This window comes from Malaya genurostris, chromosome 2 (genome assembly GCF_030247185.1).
Source record: "Malaya genurostris strain Urasoe2022 chromosome 2, Malgen_1.1, whole genome shotgun sequence".
Lineage (NCBI taxonomy): Eukaryota > Metazoa > Arthropoda > Insecta > Diptera > Culicidae > Malaya > Malaya genurostris.
In genome coordinates this window covers 281,165,138-281,184,784 of record NC_080571.1, presented here as the reverse complement: position 1 = coordinate 281,184,784, position 19,647 = coordinate 281,165,138, and the positions used below count along the sequence as shown (strand labels likewise).

Sequence of the window (19,647 nt, the reverse complement as noted above, 5' to 3'; positions counted from 1 at the left end):
TTTGCGAATTGAATTGCATCTAACTCTTTATAAAACTGGATGTAAACAATATTATTTGTCTTATTGCATTGAAGTAAATGCACACGTTTATTGTCAAGATGCATTTGCAAACCTTCAAGTTCTCGTATCAAAGGTCGAATTTTGCACTGCCTGAAGTCAACAATAATTGTATTCTTTCGTACCGGCGGTAGCTTTTGTTCGTTTGGTTCACTCATCAGATCGTTCTATTGTTCACTGCACAAAACAGTACTTGATTTCTTCCATCCCGACCGTAAGCGGTATTGTTTTATTGACTGACTTGGATGAGATGTTAAAGCGAACTGACCGTAGCATTTATTAACATCAAATAAACTTCGAAATGCAAAACCGAGGAAATATGATGAACTTTTATGTTTCATTTTCAGAACGTATGTACAAGTTTTGACGCCACGGAATAGATTTATACTAAAATGACGATGAATCACAAAAAAAATTCCATAAATTAGGGAGACTTACACGAAAACCGCATTTATTTCACGGCGATTAGTAATAATTATTTTTTTTATCTATACATTCACCATAAAAATAAAAGCGTTTCAAGTTTTTGCATTCAGGAAACGGTCTCAAACTAAGATATTCTCCTGATTGCATTCGAAACCAACATGGCACACACATATTCAAGAAAAATATTATCAAAATGACGGTTTATTCATAGCGGAATTAATCCCATACGAATAAATTTGATGTTGATCGTAAAACTGGTTTTAAAATTTTCTTGAATTTGGAGGGTCAACGCAGGTCTATTTTGATTCTTCATTTTGCTCTATAAACCTTATGAAGAATTGTCCACTTGGCAGGAATATGCTCTTCTAGTGGGTTTCAGTAGACTTTCATGGAGTTTGAAGTTTCAATGCAAGACTGCAGAAAAAAGCACTTTCTCGGTCTGAGTAAGTATAAACATAATACATTGAACAAAATTTTCTATAATACATTTTTTTAAATAATTTTCATGCGTTTTGCTATTCTTTAGCAATCCGATAATACGGTATGTATGATCTCAGAATCATTTTGAAAATGGGTTTTCTACTCAGGCTATGTTAACAATTAGTTTATCAGAATCTATTAACAGGTTCGTAATACCTCCAGTTCCTCTCTGCCAAATGCATTGTATTACACACTTAATTTCCTTCACCGAACTCAGCTATATTTTTACCGACTTTTACTCAACTGAACGTCCCGCAATCAGTTCAGTCATTTATTTATTAACGAACGTTCAGTGAAGCTGAAGTTTGTTCGAGCTGTCATTTTTATACACACTGATCAGTAATTTGTGATGAGGATTCGGTAAATATTATACTGTTTGGCGAGCGAGGGAAGATTCTAAAACAACCGATGTGTTCAGTAATTTCTTTAGTTCAGTACAATATGAAATAAATTTTGAATATAATTTAGGTTAATGTTTGAAATTTCAGAAAACCAAAAACAAAATAATTGAATTTCGAATGCATTTTATTATTTAATTCAAAATATATGTTATTTCTATATGAATTACAAACTTCGTCGGAAACATTCGCTAGTTGTAGTTAGCATTCCGAATCCAAATATTGTATTTATTATAAACAAATGATACATTTTCTCTGCAGGGTGGCTTGCATTTGCATGGAACCAAAGTGCTTTAGGAGCATCGCCTTTCGCTGATGCAATAGCCGGATATTTATAAACTAGAGCCTGTGCGACCATACTTTTATAGAACGAAGAAAGGCACCTGCGGAAATGCACCATAATTATCATCACTTTAATCATCATTGTGCTCAACTTATACTTACAATCCATAATTAAATTGAAGTTAATCCCATAACACGAGCTTTGTTTAAAATTGGCTTCATTTACTCAATTTTATCAAATTCAACTAAAAAATCAATATGGCGTGCTGACAATTGGATACGTTAATATTTACGGACTGGTCCGTTAAAAACTGATATACCGCTGATCGATCAGTACTATTTCTTTCAAATCTATCGAATTATTTCAAAGTGAAAACTGTTCGGTACAAAATTACCAAGTTTTCGGTATATGTATTTTAGACAGTCGAATTTAGGTAAAATCTAAGCAGCATTCACTATTTTTTCAAATTTTCGTTCAACAAAAGCCCCTTGAATCAGTTGTTAACTGTGGCATTGGAGACAGTTTATCTGGAACTTCAAATTATTCATTCGTTTCTTTTGTGCAGTTCTTCTAGTCTTCAACCGACAGCTGTCATTGGTTTTCCTTTGATATTGTTGAAAAATGGCGAGTCGTGCTCAAAATCGTCGTCCGACTCAAGAAGTCGATAATACTATTTCATATGTTCAGTGTGATGGGCTGGTAAGTGTAATTATTCGTAATGGACTGCTGACTTCCATTTGTTGGTGAATTTAATAAGATTGTGTTGTTATTTTCAAGAAGAAATCCTTGCAAGATTTTTGATTTACCATGCTCTATTGGATGACGTTTACACGGCAGTAGTTTACTGCTAGGGATGTCCATTTTTTTCCACTAGAAATAATTGTTAGATAAAGTATTTAATGTATTTTATTACAGGCGGCTATGAAAATGGTCAAGCATTGCCATGAAGAATCTTCGGGCAACATGGAAGTAGCTCAGGGTGCTTTGCTCGGATTGGTTGTGGATGATCGGCTGGAGATAACCAACTGCTTTCCATTTCCAAAATCGTCCGATGAAACGATAGACGAGGAAGAGTATCAACTGAACATGATGCGTCGGTTACGTCTGGTCAATGTGGACCATTTTCACGTTGGATGGTACCAGAGTGCGGATGTGGGAAATTTCCTCTCGCTGCCACTGTTGGAATCGCAGTATCATTATCAAACCAGTATCGAAGAATCGGTTGTGGTCATCTATGACACGCAAAAATCCAAGCGCGGTTTTCTGACCCTGAAGGCGTACCGTTTGACTCCGCAAGCCATTGCCATGTATAAGGAGGGAGAATTTACCCCGGAAGCTCTGCGTAATCTAAAGGTTGGCTACGAGAATTTGTTTTTGGAAGTGCCAATTGTTATTAAAAATTCGGCTTTGTGTAACATCATGATGTCCGAATTAGCTGAAATGGTTCCGGAAGAGGAAGGAACCCATTTCTTGGATCTGGGAACCGCGTCTGTGCTGGAAAACCATTTGCGCTGTTTAATGGATCGCGTCGACGAGTTGAACCAAGAGGCGAACAAGTTCAACAAGTATCAACAGGCTGTTATTAGACAGGAACAGGTATGAATAACTAATTTGAGGCATTATCAATATAATGTTGTTTGTTTTTTGCTTTAGGATAAGCATCGCATGTTGGCGAAACATGCTCAGGAGAACGCTGCACGTATTGCGAAGGGTGAAGTAGCCGTTTCGGACGACGAGATCAACAAAATGTTCCGCCCGTTACCAGTGCCACCGAGATTGAATCCGATGATCGTATCCGGTCAGATAAATACCTATGCTCAGCATATTTCTCAGTTCTGTTCTCAATCATTGGCTAAACTATACATGACTCAAGCCTTGCAAGGAGCAAAAGACAACAAGCAGTAAGATTTTTTTGAGGAAAGAAACTACAAACAGTGTTAAGCATCAAAGCGTGGCGTATTCCATTGAGAAGAACTGTTAACGAAAAGTAAATAGTATAAAAGGCTAAATTCAATAGCAACTGAATAAAAATCATTCGATTGGTACTCAAAATCATCTGAAGACTATTTCCAAAATAAACGCTAAATACAAACTGCAAGTCTTCAATTGTTTTATCTTCAATTTCAAGAGATACTTTTATTATTGTTATTGCTCCGAACATTTTTTGTCATGAAAACATTACATTAGGGTATGCTTGCGAATTTTGGTGTTATCGAATTTTCTACTATGTACAGTTTTACTTCAACCCTACTGAACTGGATCTATTCACGGTATATTTTATTTTCACTGACATCGGTCTGTCAAAACATGTGCTGAGCCGGAACGGAAGGGTTGTGCCGTCACGGATTTGAACCGAATCGGAAATGTGTGAATAAGATGTGTTGTTTCTTTGTTCTATGCTGAATTTCTTCGCACTAAGACAAATACGTCGTTTTTGTTCGAAAAAACAAATAAAGGTCACACAGTTGAAAACCCGTGAAACAAATCTATGTAAGATTTTAAAAAAGTGGGTTGGTAATGTCAGAGACATAACTAGATGACGTTAATACGGACAAAACTAACATGCTCTCTTCGTTCTCATTAGTGGATTGATTGGGCAATCTTGTACTTCTTCGCTTCCAGAATTGTGCGGTGCACCTGTACTTAAGTGCAACTGGACGCGGTACGTAATTGGGACCCTCTTCAAATTATACTTCATTGGACGTTTGCAGGTAATAAGGGGAAATAAACGAGAATAACTTCATTTTTATGGATTCACGAACTGAAGTTTAGATCTGGAACTAAATTTGGAATCTGGAACTAAATCCTGGACCTGGAATATAATTCTGAACACAGAATCAGAAACTAATTTCTGAACCCGGATTCTAAAACTAAGTTTCCAACTAGCCAAAAGTTCAGATAAAAGGGACTGATTTGGCCGGTTATGTAGATATTGTAATCGTATAAGTAACGCAACCGACAAATAGCACTATTTTCGACATACATATACAATTTTATTCGATTTAATCAATAATACAGTATCAAATGTATTATTTTTCACCAACTATATTATTTTTGGTTTGTGGAACGTTGCCGAATATGTGACGAAAGTTTAGAAGCATACTTTTGTTATCTACCAGAATCAATTCGAATGAATTGGTATAAAAAACCTAAATTCGTTTGAGAAATTATCTTAATAAAAGCATTGTCAAACCAGGGCGGTGAAACAGATTTCACCCAGGTGTGGAGTAAAAAAGTTGATACCGGGGAGGGGGGGTTATATTGAAGGGAAGTGAGAAAAAAACATATTTCCAGGTATGGAATTCCACACCCACACTTTTTCCAGGTGTGAGCTCAGTATACTCCAAATAGAGGCTCTCATTTGCAGTTAGGCCCTTTTGTCGTAGGACTATCGATTTAGTCATTCATGTTCTGTACTTCGTTCGAATTGGAATGCAGTTTTGAGAATTTTTACGCGGATTTCCGAAGAGTTACGCGGGTTTTTTTACGCGGTTTTTATTTTGCGCGGTTTTTTTACGCGGTACGTGGGAAATATTTTTCCCTATGATTCTTGAAATAAATAAAAGAAGAGTTGGGTTTATTATATCGTAATTTAATTTATTGCTTTAATTATCAAAATAGTAAAATAAATAGTTATGGCATTCTACGAAACGATTTCATGTACTTGTGGACGTTGCACATAACACATTTATTATGTGTTCTATTTTCTATACGTCATTTTGCACAAACTTTTTAGTGCAATAAAGATTGATAGTTCTTTTAACTTTTTCGTTCAGAAACACATTTGTCGCTTTGGAAATACGTTTTCTTTAACATTCAGTGAAAAACATCGACTTAATAGTAATTGAAGAATCTATAACGATTATTTATAGAAGGGAAACATATTTCTCTTGAGCGTTAAGGGGTTAACTTCACAAGCGTTCTCCTGCCAATTGACAGCTCTACATATAACCATTTCTTTGGCTACGGCGAGATTGATCGACTTAAGGTCTTTGTCATGTCTACTTGACAGTAGGCTTATAGACTGATGGAAGTTACGTTCTACTTACTGGCGCTATGCCGGTGTTAAGCAGTAGAGGGTGAGTTGACTACAACTGAAAGGTTCGAATACCCGAAACCCGATAGGCAAAGCCCTGGCATTACATTCTTTTTGTGGAATTTGGCTTTTCTGTTAGCGTACAGAGTCGTTGTATGGCTAAGGGGATTCGAACAAAATACAACTGGCTTGTAAGACCAGCGCCGTATGCTCTGAACCGCCATCCCGAAACCCGACCATCTCTAAATACAAATTTTTACATCCTACTCAAAAATAAAAATCGTCAACCGTGCCCATCGAGTTTAGGGTGCGAATATCCGAAACTTGATCATCTGTAATTTTTACAGCGTTGTAGTGCGCTGGTTGCATACCCTAAGAAATTTATAATTGACAGGTGGCTTATTAGCCGTTATCTCAAAAACCGCGGGACATAGTTAGATGACAATTAAATTATTTAAAACAGATTTTTTTATAGTACACATATATTTATTTCCATACGCTTTAAATCAAATATGTGCAGACACATTACAGCTAAAACTACATCTACAATGCATACCTAGCTTTGTAAAACAATTACTTAAAGCTAGATAAAATATTGAATAATCATATATCCATTGTGATAAAACATAAGGTTCACAATTTGAAAATCATCATATAAACAAAAAAAATTTATGCGCTGACTGGCTAAGAAACTGAATGACACTGAACAATAATACTTAAATGACAAACTATTACATCACGAAAACCATCAAGCAACGTAATAAAATTCACTATTATTAGAATACATCATTTCAGATATTTATCACAAAACTGTTTATGCGTCATTTAATTTGTTAGTGGTGCTAATGCTTTGCTGCAGTACAAAACCTGAAAAAGACCCGTCCGTCCTAAAAAATATATCCGTTCAATTTTGCGCAAATTTATTTTGAACATTCTTCAACAGATGAGGACATATCCTACGAAGTAAAGTTACAGGAAGACCGAAAATCCCAACGTTATACCATGCTATGAGCACTGGAGTGATCTGCTGCCTTGGTTTGCTGTTTCACTTAAGAGAGTTTTCAATTTTGCATAATGTGGTGAATGTAGATCGATAGAATCGGTTGGTGTGTTTCCTTTGTGGTCGCGTATCGTTGCTGCCGTATCATTTTGCCGGATCAAGGTGGAACAGACTTCAAGGTGACCCCGTTCAGCTGCTCGGTGCAGTGCCGTTTTTCCGTCACTGTCCTGCAGTAGAGGATCGGCTTTTCGTGCCAATAGAAGGTCGATTATTTGTTGATGACCTAGGAAATGATAGAGAGAAAGATAAAAGAGTTAATTTCTGTCGTACGCACTTTAATACTGCTGTTTTGCACTATAATCGAGGTGGTCACTTTGTAGGTGTAAGACTAAAAAAATAGAAGGACTGTTCCAAATACTGTTCTCTTTAGTTTATATTAGTCTTGTATCCGACGAAATTTTTATCGTCAGCCAAAATGTATGCAATTATATTTATCGCGATAACAAAATTATTTGTGTTCAAGATTTGCTTGCATGCAATTATATCTATTTCGATAATAGAATGATGAAACCAGAGCGGGTTTAAATTATGTCAGTTTATAAATTGATAAAAAATATGAATTGTCAAGTTATTTGCACTTGAATATAATAAGTACTCCATTGTTCATGAAACTTAATTTTAAAAAAATTCTTCATGGGGGGGGTTAAAACACCCAAAACCCCCCCCCCCCCCTGCGCACGGGCCTGTCATTACAAAATCAACTCACCCATCATTGCAGCCCTGTGAAGTGCCGTGGCACCCCCATGCGTAGTTTCGTCCACACCAATACCACTGTCCAGCAAAATGCGGCACATTAGGACGTGACCACTTCGTGCAGCGTAGTGTAATGCAGTATATCCTGAACTATCCCTATCAAATAAATGACCCTTCCCAATAAGTGATCTCAATTTATGTTCATCATTATCGATTGCTGCAAACAGGGAATAAAATCTAGATTATTCCATCCGGGTGTTGCACCGAACTGTTTGATCATCTTACCAGCAGACCATATTCCACGCTCAAACTCCAGCTCATCTAACGATTGCGTTGCAATCACCGTTTTTGAACAATTGCACTGATGATCGCCGTGCTGGCCGTGGGACGATGACATCGCTCTTTCTTACAGCAACTCCGTTGGTGGGCTTCAAATCGATCGTCGTACAACACTATTGGCATCACACATATGAAAAATAACAATTTTTATTAGGTTACATTCCGGGATCTTCGGGTAAAGGTTCACGCAACAAACTACACTTTGGCATTAGTTAGTAGTAGAAGTTTGCAAAATACTAATACGGTGGAGGTGTTGACTGCAATAGAAGTTGTGTCTTTGCTGCTATTAGGTTAATCAAATATATCCCTAAACATGTATAGTACACCTAAGGTGATTGTTTCATAGCTAGTTCAGCATTGGTTTTGGTGTTTTTTGGCCTTACAGCTCACGCTGTAGCGTCCACGTGACTTCCGTTTCGCCGCTGCTCGAGACAACCTTGTATCCGAGCTGCGCCAGTGAATTGATGATCAGCGACGGGGCCACCTTAATGACCACCCCATTGTCGATCGGAACCGAACTGATCTGGAAGCGTTTCGAGAGTGCCTGCACCTCGTCCGTGGAGCAACCGAATATGGCACTGTCCCGGGCATACAGTGAACCTTTCACGAACACGTAACAGTACGTGCCTTCCGATGGTAGAATCGGAATCGGTACCGTCACCAGGTTGTTCGTAATCGAGCTCTGATTCGTAGTAGAATTGGGCGATTCCATGGTACCGTTCGTAAGGGGGTTTCGAGAAACAGCAATAAAGAATCAAATGCTGATTAATAGTAACTAAAAGCTCGAACGATTCACCAGCTCACTCAAACAGATTTTTTTTTGTATCACTTATTCCGGTACGTCAATTTTATTGCTTGGCGGATAATTATTCACCTCGCGACCGCTGTTGGTCAGATTGTCCCGTTCCACAATGTTGGATGAAGTATCGCACACGTACGGTTCTGGATCGTGGAACTCCTTTCGCATAGTCCACATGTACTCGTTGTAATCTTGTTTGACGGCTGTTGACGACGATGCCACTACACGATATCCTAGGACCTGGCAACAACAAAAAATACAAATGTAAACATTTAAATCACAAATCTCGGTTAATTTTTCAAAAGGGCGTATAAGCAAGTGACAGTTTCTCTTTGTTTACTTTCTCTTCTATTAATTACCAAGCGGTTTCCACGTTTATCACTCAACTCTTTGCATGAAATGATACCCGAAATTTTCGAATTTCAAACAGAATAGTGATATCAAAGAAAATCTTTTTAATCACATCACAATAATCGAAAGAGAGAGTGATTAAAGAGAAACTGTCACTTGCTTATACGCCCTAATGAAAAATCAATTGAGAAATGAGAACTGTTGAGTTTTGTAGTGTGTGTGTATGTGAGTATGTGCGAAAACGTGCACTCAATTTTCTCGGAGATGGCTGAACCGATTTGCACAAACGTAGATTAAAACGAAAGTTCTTCAGGTTCCGAAGTAACAAGGTGATATGTGCAAGGTGATATGTGTTCTCAATTTTCTCTGAGATGGCTAAATCTATTTTGACAATCTACAAATGAAAGATTTTACAGTTTCATAAATTGCTATTGAATGAGTGAGCAAGAAATTCTTTCTCGAGATCGTATTTTCCAAAGAACGACGTAAAAAGCAACAAACTTCTCGAAACTGAGCAGGACAATTTTTCAAGTTAGCTAGTTGATGGTTTATGAAACTCACTTTGGCTGAAACGGCTTCCGGTTCTGGAAGTCTAATTTAGATTTCTCAGAGATGGTCTAAAAAGCTCAGAGATTCCAGGTCTGTCGATATGTATGTAAATCTGCATATTTCTAAAATAGACTGCAGACATGGTTTTGCTGCAGACATTTTTTCCAGACTTAATCATATTTTTTCGCACATTCGTCAACATTTATAGACTTTTAAAATCGCCAACTCCGTGCATAATTGTTTATAGAGAACTAACGGGCCCCTGCACACTTCGTAGCGCAATAATACTAGATTTTCACACAATTTTAATGATTATTGGAAAAAAAAGTTATGCTTAATTATGTTAGCTCTATCACTGTTGTTCCCATCCTTTTTATATCTCGAATCAGAAATGGGGATAAAAATAAAAACGATAGTTTGCCGACACGTGAACACGTGAACAAATTCACGACACCAACTCCTAACGATTGTGAAATTGACGTTCAAACTCAAATGGCATATCAGCTGGTATCATTGGAATGAGTGGAATAAAAACTTTTTCACCTCTGAATTTTCCAGTCAAAATTGTTGCCCCGATAACATTTACCATTCACTTTTTAACCTTGAAATTTTTTATCTGTACTTTTTCTTGTACATTCTGGACTTTCTTCTATACTGTACCTATTGCTGTATTTTCAGCACCTGTTCCTGTACTTCCTGTTATTGTTTCTATTATATCTGTACTTGTTTCTGAATGCTATGTACATTTAGGTAAATGTAAGATTGCCTAAAGTGATGTCATGGCAACTTTGGCAATGCTCGTTACCTATTTTTTCACGATTGAAAGTCTATTCGCACTATTCCGGGACGGGACCATCCGTGACGATCCGGGACGTTTTTTTCCTCATCAGCGATGACTGACCTGCCGGCGTGTGCATGTATTGGAATGCCGGATCCGGCATAAAATCCATTTGGTTGCCACGGATATTCCTCGCCGAGTTTTTCCCGGTGCCGACGGTGCGAAAAACTCGGTGAGGAAACAAATGGATTTTATGTCGAATCCGGCATTCCAATACATGCACAAGCCGGCAGGTCAGTCATCGCTGATGAGGAAAAAAACGTCCCGGATCGGCCGTCCCGATGTAATGCGAATAGACTTTAAGTCAAAGTTTGAGTAGATAACGATTTAGTTAGTACTCACAATGAACTCAGAAAGAGTAATCGGTTATTTACCAAAAATTTGAGTGGGGCACAAATTTTTTCCTACCTAATTTTGGATAGTTCATAGAAGAGCTAGACAATGAGCGATTTCTCCTAAAAAAGTAAGTTCGATTATCAGTGTATGCTGTTCATTTGGTGCCAATACTTCATTAAGCATGTGGTTTGAAATAATAAGAGCACATGGATCAAGTAGGCTTAGTAAAATATGCACATAAAACAGCTCGTTGTGTGCCAAAGACTTCATGAATAATCTAGTGTTCATAATTGCTCTTCAGCGAAGAGAGCATTGCACTACTCGATACGCATCAAAAAATCATTAAAGATCTAGCATGCATTGAGTGGAAAATTTCTAATTCCATGCAAAACAATTTTCTATATTTTTTCAACTTTTCCTATGGATATTACTTGTGTAGTACAGTCTGAAACCTTCGAATGAACGTCACCTTTAAACTTTTTCAAGTTGCTTGAAGATATTTGAAAATTTTACCAGGCATATCTGAACCAGCCACAAATTTCGAGATATCATTACCCTGTAATTCCGTAACCGGAAATAGAATTTTGATTAATCTAAAAAACATCCTACTAGATCATAGGACCTTTCATTTGAATCTAAGTTTGTAAAAATCGATTTAACCAATTGACAATGCAAAACACGTAGCAAATCTTCAAAACTTTGTAGTACAATTTGTTAGTTGTCTTCGACTATACCGGCACCCGTTTTTCGGTTCCGAAAGTACCGGAAATGGAGAACAGTTAGTGTTAGGAACAAAGTGAGCAAATTTATTACTCTTTAGCTATAAAGGAATATTCTAGTGTTTATGTGTTATTAACATTCATTGTTGCTTTTAAAATTAGGTTTTAAATAGAAAAAAAAGCTAAAACATAATCGTTTTTTTTTAAATATTTTTCGGTCAATTCTCTAGATTTTCTCCAACATATTATTAGTACCAATTTATACAAATACATAATTTTATACTAATAATAGTTCTCGAACTACAACGTTTCAGAGAAAACTGTACAATTTTACAAAAACCTGAGATCTTTAAATTGCATGTCCATTAAATCACGGCTATGTCTATGAGAAAGGTTAGTTAGGTTCGTTAGGATACTGATTTGAGCTGCAAGTGCCAAGATGCATATTTAATAAAACATCAAACCCTCAAGAGGATTTAGAGATTTTACAATCGCAAAACCATTCTGCATAAACAATCAAACAATCTGCCAAAACTTTCAGGATCGATGTAGAAAGGATTCATTCATTGCAGGAACAATCATATCATGAACGTGCACATCAAAGGCATTTTACACGCTACGTATTTGGTAAGGAATTGTACGTGTATAGCATTATTTGAACTTTTCAACTGCAGCGCTTATACCTTTCAAAAAATTTCAGAAGCTTGAATACTGGTCTTTTCTGACGTTGGTCGTGCAACCAGCAGTACCAGTACTATTTGTTCTTTATGTTCGCTCATCTCAAAATAGTTCTATGATTCACCACACTGTAGTGTATATTGTTTCTAGTACCGAGACCCAAGCGGCAAGTTTGTTTTATTCAGCGCACACATCATCTGGTCTCTTCAACTGATCGAACTATTGTGATATATTATAATTTTCAACAAATCAGTATAGCATGGTATATTCCCAAAGTAATGATTTGGAAGCAGTCGTTCATGACGGTCCGATCTATAAAAGCACTAAAGTGATGGTCGTAAAGACGCGAAAAACTATATTGTGGTATTACGAGCCTCTCTGGTTCTACACTCCGTGCGTAAATACATTTCACCTTGTAAAAAAAGCTCTGATCTAAAAGCTGCGTTTGATCGCACCGAATTCTGATACGTAAACGGTTGCGAATCTGTGCATCACATTACACATCACTCAATAAGTCGTGTAACTGACGTACAGATGGCGCTCCATATGATGTTTGTGAAATATCAACTTTAAAAAACTATGTGTGAAATTTCATGACATTTCGATTACTCGAAAAAAAAGACAGGCATTGTATTGTGAATCCTCAAACGAACGAAGCAACAAAAAAACATCTGCTGTGAACACTTTGCTTGACATTGGTAAATGAGAGATCTATATTAGAGAGAAACTGAATGCATGAAAGTGTGTATATATCCTAGAAAAACTAAAAGCAATGTTCTTTAAATTAACATTCATCGGTACTAAGAGTTATGAATTTAGTTTTCTCATATGTTCTTTCAATATGAGAACCATTTATCAAATGCTAACCTCATGAATCATAGTCATCAGCTGGCGCACATATTCATGAATTAATGAACGAACAACAGCAGCTCTCTTTTTTTATTTGCGCTGTGAATTTGACCCGACATACGAAAGTGTGTGAATAGCTAAGAGGGTGAAACTCTTTCGGTAATACACTGAGATCTCTTTTTACGCGGAGGATACGTACTGCATAAAAAAACTGCACAAAAAAACCGCGTAACTTCGGAATTCGCGTGAAAAAAACACGTAACTTCGGAAATCCGCGTAAAGAAAACCTCCAAACTAAAGAAAAAAAAATTTTGATGCCAAATATCTTAGAAATGCGTGAAATGTCCAGATCTGGTGTTGTCCCGAAAAATTTTTTTTTGTGAAAATCAACTTTGGAAGAAAAATTTTGAGACATCGAAATTTTTTTTTTGATGTCGAAAAAAAACGCGTAACTTTAGAAATCCGCGTAAAAACAATCGCATAAATTCGGAAAACTGCGTAAAAAAAACCGCGTAACTTCGGAAATCCGCGTAAAAAGAAACCGCATTAAAAAATTCAATTCAATTTGCAAGCCTTGATTTAAGTGAAGCAACTTTTATCATTTTAAAAACAATGTGCTCAAACAAATTTCGGGTGCATCATTTATCATTGCATTTTGATGGAAAAAATACTGTACAAGCTCAAAAGTGGCTTCAAAAGTGTTATCCAGATTCTGCTTCTAACGAAAAGAACCATTTGTTATTGGTTTACTGAATGGTGATTGTTCTCTTAAACATCAAAAAAGTTCACAGATTGATTATATCTCATCGTAAATTGAATTGCGTAGGATAGCTGAGCCCGTTAAATATCAGAAGGCAGTGTGTTTACACAGTCTATTAAAAACATCAACTTATTGATGATTCAGAGCAGTGTTTGGCCATGTGTACAAGTAATAAATCAGATTTTCTGCGCCGAGTTGTGACAATGGATGAAACATGGATCCATCACTACACTTCGAAATCAAAACGATCATCATCTGAGAAAAACGCAACCGATGAACCACGTCCGAGGGTACAACAGTCGACTGGTAAGGTTAGGGCTTCAGTTTTTTTATGTACATTAGAGTGGTACAAGGTGATATGGGAAAAAATAAGAAAGGTTTAATATTTCGCTCCACCAAACTTTTCTAAATTTTGTTCCACCCTAATGTACATAGTAGAACCTTCGACTATCGACTATCTTGACAAAAGACTAAACAATCAATAGCAAATACTACATAGCGTTGTTAAATCGTTAGGTGCAAACATCAAGGAAAAGCGAGCTCATACGTCGAATAAAAATCGCTGCTTTACCAAAACAATGCACCGAATCCCAAGTCGATGACAACGATGGTTAAATTAAACGAATTACACTTCTATTTGATTTCTCACGGTGTAGTCCAGATCTGGCTATTCGCTGATTTTAAAAAAATATGGTCGCCGGAAAGAAATTCGACTCAATCGAAGAAGCACTTACTGAATGTAAAGCCTATTTTGGAGCAAACGACAAATCCTTCTAAAAGCATGACATCGAGAAGTTAGAGAAACGTTAAAATGATTGTATTCCTCTGAATTGCTGAATAAAATCGATTTTCGAACAAAAAAAATTGTTTTCTTAGTCACACGTCTTATGGGGTGATGTGTGAAGCTCGATGAATGGCTTAGTTTCTATTTGTGTGGTATAGTTCTATGAGTTCTGTTGGAACCACAGTTTCATCCTCATTCACGAATAAAACAGGAGTTCTACAAAGCAGTAATATGGATCCTTGTAATTCGCAGAGATTTTAAGAATCCACACTGTTTAAAAGCGTTTTACTGTTCCATAGTGCACCCATTACTGGAAAATGCCAGTTTAGCATCGAGTCGATATAAACTCGTACCCTGATCGATGTCACCTGTTACGTCTTGGAACCCTAGAATGCCGAAGAAATATTCAACAAGTAATGGACTAGACAATCCTGCAACGCAACGCAAAATTATTTATTTTCTTAAAATTGTGATCGAAACCCTAATCTTAGAAATCACATATGACTGTATCAATCTTATGAGAACACCTTTCAACTACCCCAGCACGTCTTCAACAATGTATCAGAATTGAATCAAAGATCCGATTATAGTTATACCTTCATGGTGCGACATTTGCGTATATGCATAGTAAAGGTACTAATCATCCTAGTTGGTTTCACGATTGCGTGACTTCTAACGATACAAGGTATCACGTGAATTAATTTTGAAACAGTATCGCGTGTCGAAAACTGCCAGGGAACAATTTTTCGTACCAATTCCCCAGGCTAACTACATGAGGAAAGCTCATGCCCAGGTGTACCTGTAAGAACAAACAAAACAGAAAAACAGCATTTGTGCCGGTTTGTTGAACCGACTCAAAACAGACGATTCACATTCCCAGACATTCCATCTCAGTTACCATGAGCTATTTATGCTGGTCATTGTTGTATGGATAACCGCTTCCTGATATGATAGATAAGTTCGTTTGAATCGGAAGGTACTGTTATCAAACCGAACAATTATTTGGATGGTTTGATTCAGATCCTTGTGAAAGAAAAACTTACCTCCAATGCGGTCAATATCACACAAGGATGCTGCAGATACACGATCGTAGATTCATCACTGTATCCTCCACACGGAAAACGACTCAGTTGTTCGAGATCGGCCGCTGTCCAATTAGTTGAGTTGAAAAAAGATCAAACAAAAAATAGCCAGAGTTAGGGAAGTGGTGTAACCACTAGGGTTCAATCATTTTACGAGTGTTTGAAAGGTTTCCACTTTCATCGGCGTGGAGAATGCATTCACCTATTCCGAGCTTACCTTTCAATCCCGAGACTAGCACACGAAACGGATACTTATGGCTGTATGAGGCTAAATTACCGCGTATCAAAATGTATGGCATTGAACAGTGATCTGGAAGAAGAAAAATAAAGGAAAATGCTGAGAATTGGTAAGAAAAGGGAAGTAGTGTAAATCGATGTTTCCCGTTCATTGTGGGATGGAAGAAAAGTGAAAATTATCATCATTTTATGCTAAAAATGAAACCAAAAGTATGCGATAATTGAAAAGTAGAATGAATCTGCCGATAATCATTCCGGCCGGCGTGGATGCCGGTTTTTTTTACCAATTCTTCGTCGCACGAAAAAAAAACTAAAGATTTAGATAGAGCCGTCTAACAATGGACTAACAATGAGCATAAATTATTCATGTTCAACTTTTTATGGCTAATTTCACCAGTAGAAGCGAGACACCGACTATTGCTGTTGAAACTTTGACTCCTAACTGTTATGTCATAGCTACGAGTATAGCAACAATAATCACAGCAAAACGAATGAAATTACAAAGAAAAATAAACCCCTCGGTCGCGTTCGTCTAACACGCTTCGATACACACACCGCCCCGGTATAGTCAGCTGTGCAGACTGAAGCTATTTCGTCCGTTTGAACCAAATGACCTGCAAAACTGAACACTCCATCCGAGATGCGAAGCGACCCGAAAAACACTACCGGTTTTATCAGTAACTGCGTTGCTAAAGCGTACAGGTCATTATGATTCTATGAGAATTGAGGATCTTTTTTCGATGCGTTTTGAATATTTTTTTATCGCAATTCGAACTGCAGTAGAAGAGTAAAATATATATTTTTTGCCATAGAATCTTGATCACACACTTGAATTTACATAGCCGAAAGCTCGATTATCATCGCGATAAAATGCGTAATTACAGAGAAATTCGACTACTGTTGGGAAAGGGGGTTTTAATAATCCTCATTTTTTTCAACAAGTAAAAAAAGAAAAAAACAAAAAACGGCTTTGTTTCTAGTACTCTTGAACGACTCTACCGGTAAATAAACCCTCACCTAGAACCGATTTTGGATTTTGCATAACTACTTGTAGTTACCCGTGCAGCATCAAAACAATGTTGTATTTTTACTTTATATACATTTAAAAAATTGCCATTAAAAAATTTATCAGTCCTACATGCTAATGTAAAGCTGATATAAAACCACAGAAGGCCAAATATTTAGCTGAAATAATGCATGGTTTGTGCACTAGTAATGTTTTTTGCCTTTCTCATATAGAAAGGCTCGCTGTGAAAACGGACTTTACAACCGAGGCCCGGAGGACGAGTGTCATATATCATTCGACTCAGTTCGTCACATAATGTCTGGCTGTGTGTATGTATGTATTTATGTATGTGTGTATGTGACAAATAATGTCACTCAATTTTCTCAGGGATGGCTGAACCGACTTGGTTTCAAATTAAAGGTCATACGGTAATGGTGAAGCAGGTTATGGAAAACCGTTCAAAACCAATTTATTACTTTCGATAATCCTTAAGGATTTGCATTTAAATTTTTAAACGTCTTCAGTACAAGTGAGCCTTAACATGCAATGGCAAGCAATAATCCCCGGGCTGCTTTATGAGAAATTTATGGGATCAATTTAAAGTATTTATCTTGGCCATCTCTTTTCCATCCATCTGTTTATTTGTTTATTTAGGAGCAATGGAAAAGCCCACTCGAGCTGAGATTTTTATTCTCCTTCTCCAGCAGGCATAAAACCTCCTCATCTTTTGTATCAACAGATCACATTTGTCTAAATGATGCATAACGAAATCTTAGATTACCCTTATTCAAACTACAAAGCTAACTAACAACTATTGATATCGTCTAATTATCTAAATACAACTAGCGGGAAAAGATTCGAAAAAAATAGGTTTTAATGGAGTTACGAGATAAATTGAAATCAAATTCATCAGAGCAAGTATTGAATACGCGAAACATACTCGAAAACGGTTCATTAAAGTTATAGTTAGTTCTAGCACGAGGAATTCTGTGAAAGGGATTAAACCACAAATTACGTTGATGAATGTCAAAACATAGGAGATCTGCAAAATCAATTCGAGATTGGATGAGGTCCGCGACGAAAACAGCTTTGTGTGTATCACGGCGGATAGTTAGCAAATCGAGGTGTACAACCCTACATCGATTTTCGTAGCTTGGGAGATTCAATGGATCTCTCCAGGGCAGGCGACGCAAAGCAAAACGAATGAACTTGCGCTGGACAGCTTCAATGCGCAGCTTATCAGTTTGGTAATATGGTGCCCAAACAACAACAGCATACTCTAGTGTAGAGCGAACTAGAGCGCAATATAACGATTTCAGGCAGTATATGTTATTGAAATTTTTTGAGATGCAAAAGATGAAACCTAGCATCTTTAATGCCTTAGAGAGGGTATATTCTATGTGATGTTTGAAACTAAGTTTTGAATCCAATAACACTCCTAGATCCTTAATTGATGTCTCCCGTTTCAGTACAGCTTGCGAAATAGTGTAATCATACATGATCGTGGTTCGTTTACGAGAGAAGGAGATAACGGAGCATTTAGAGGCATTCATAACCATTCTGTTGACGTTGCACCAGTTAGAAAATACATCCAACTGTGACTGCAAGAAATTTGAGTTTTTCAGATCTTTGATGAGATGAAACAGCTTGAAATCGTCGACGAATGATAGCTTCATACATTGCAATGCGAAATTCAGATCATTTAGATATAGCAGAAATATGAATGGTCCTAGATGGCTTCCCTGAGGAACGTCAGAGCTCACGATGAATGATGAAGTAACGCAGTCGCTAATTTTCACGGTCGTACTACGACCAATCAGATATGATTCAATCCAATCTATCATCCCATATGTCAAACCTTTAGTTTGAGAGAGCTACAATCTCTGTTCAATACACTGACTCGAAGGATGAGATGGCAATCAGTGCATTTGTTTAGTTTTTGCGTAACAAAAGCATTGAACATATCCACAATAATTCTTTATGATATTTCTTTCTTCTTCGGGACGAAGTTAATATGTTGCATATGAATTTGTCGCAGTTTGTTTATTGTAAGCCAAGTAATCAGTAAAATAATGGAAAGAAACATTAACGTTTGACAACTCTGCTGTTCGAAAACATAAATTTAAAATAACAATTTCAGGCGAGACGAAGTTCGACGGGTCAGCTAGTCTATCTATCTTCTATCTATCTATCTATCTATCTATCTATCTATATATATATATATATATATATATATATATATATATATATATATATATATATATATATATATATATATATATATATATATATATATATATATATATATATATATATATATATATATATATATATATATAATGCAGAGATCATTCTTTGTAATCGCATCACGTAAGAACGGATGTATGGATTTACATGATTCTTTTTTTGTTTGATTAGATTCTACCCCCACCGTGTTCGTACATCAAAAAAATTAGAAAAATTTGCCGGAAAAGTGGGAAAAATTCATAAAGTTTTTTTGTATGGACAATGGAATTTTCCACTGAAAAAGTCGCCAATGATTGCTAACATAGATCTACGATTGATGTTTGGCGCGCAACGAGTTGCATAAGTGTTTGACCGTCGAAGAAAAGAATACTAGATCGTTGAAAAAATCGTTTGGCGCGCAACGAATAGTTTTGTGTGGAGATTTCACATGCATACGTGATTAATTGGGTATCCAAATTATTTCTTGGTAAATAAATTAATGACAAAATGCATATGACTGTACGACCGCTGCAGGTAGAAAATGTTGATATCCAGTTGAAGAATTGTATGTAATGAAATCAGATGAATAATATTAATCATTGTGAGCGCAAGTTTAAAAATTTAGAAAAATTTTGATCCCAAGTAGCAAATGTAACTTATT

At 36.7% G+C, this 19,647-nt stretch overlaps 4 protein-coding genes across 4 annotated transcripts in view; 1 reads left to right on the top strand and 3 right to left on the bottom strand.

Annotated features, from left to right (window-relative positions):
- The first annotated feature begins 2,233 nt into the window (after window positions 1–2,233).
- On the top strand, window positions 2,234–3,742 carry LOC131430286 (eukaryotic translation initiation factor 3 subunit H). Its single transcript, XM_058595144.1, has 3 exons — window positions 2,234–2,343; window positions 2,560–3,240; window positions 3,298–3,742. Exons 1-3 carry the CDS (start codon window positions 2,266–2,268, stop codon window positions 3,547–3,549), a joined length of 1,011 nt encoding a protein of 336 aa, XP_058451127.1. The 5' UTR covers window positions 2,234–2,265; the 3' UTR covers window positions 3,550–3,742.
- A 2,402-nt stretch (window positions 3,743–6,144) lies between these two features.
- Window positions 6,145–8,787, bottom strand: LOC131430283 (ankyrin repeat domain-containing protein 39). Its single transcript, XM_058595140.1, has 4 exons — window positions 8,647–8,787; window positions 7,719–7,885; window positions 7,447–7,650; window positions 6,145–6,963 (listed from the first exon to the last, which is right to left on the bottom strand). The coding sequence occupies exons 2-4, from the start codon at window positions 7,828–7,830 to the stop codon at window positions 6,686–6,688; spliced, it is 594 nt and encodes a 197-aa protein (XP_058451123.1). The 5' UTR covers window positions 7,831–7,885; window positions 8,647–8,787; the 3' UTR covers window positions 6,145–6,685.
- On the bottom strand, window positions 7,836–8,484 carry LOC131430285 (uncharacterized). The gene has a single exon (XM_058595143.1). The coding sequence runs from the start codon at window positions 8,482–8,484 to the stop codon at window positions 8,152–8,154; it is 333 nt and encodes a 110-aa protein (XP_058451126.1). The 3' UTR covers window positions 7,836–8,151.
- LOC131430284 (uncharacterized) overlaps window positions 8,602–19,647 on the bottom strand; it is a 29,752-nt gene continuing 18,706 nt past the window's right edge. The window contains exons 2-4 of the mRNA XM_058595142.1: window positions 15,735–15,827; window positions 15,479–15,582; window positions 8,602–8,811 (exon numbers count right to left, since the gene is read on the bottom strand). Of these exons, the coding sequence (XP_058451125.1) occupies window positions 8,602–8,811; window positions 15,479–15,582; window positions 15,735–15,816 (396 nt within the window). The 5' untranslated portion in view covers window positions 15,817–15,827. The remainder of the gene's footprint in view (window positions 8,812–15,478; window positions 15,583–15,734; window positions 15,828–19,647) is intronic.

Coding starts and splice junctions, on each gene's coding strand:
- LOC131430286 (XM_058595144.1), top strand. CDS start 2,266: ATGGCGAGTCGTGCTCAAAATCGTCGTCCGACTCAAGAAGTCGATAAT. Junction 2,344..2,559: donor ATGTTCAGTGTGATGGGCTG/GTAAGTGTAATT, acceptor ATTTTATTACAG/GCGGCTATGAAAATGGTCAA. Junction 3,241..3,297: donor CTGTTATTAGACAGGAACAG/GTATGAATAACT, acceptor TTTTTGCTTTAG/GATAAGCATCGCATGTTGGC.
- LOC131430283 (XM_058595140.1), bottom strand. CDS start 7,830: ATGTCATCGTCCCACGGCCAGCACGGCGATCATCAGTGCAATTGTTCA. Junction 7,651..7,718: donor GCGTGGAATATGGTCTGCTG/GTAAGATGATCA, acceptor CCCTGTTTGCAG/CAATCGATAATGATGAACAT. Junction 6,964..7,446: donor TCACAGGGCTGCAATGATGG/GTGAGTTGATTT, acceptor ATCATTTCCTAG/GTCATCAACAAATAATCGAC.
- LOC131430285 (XM_058595143.1), bottom strand. CDS start 8,484: ATGGAATCGCCCAATTCTACTACGAATCAGAGCTCGATTACGAACAAC.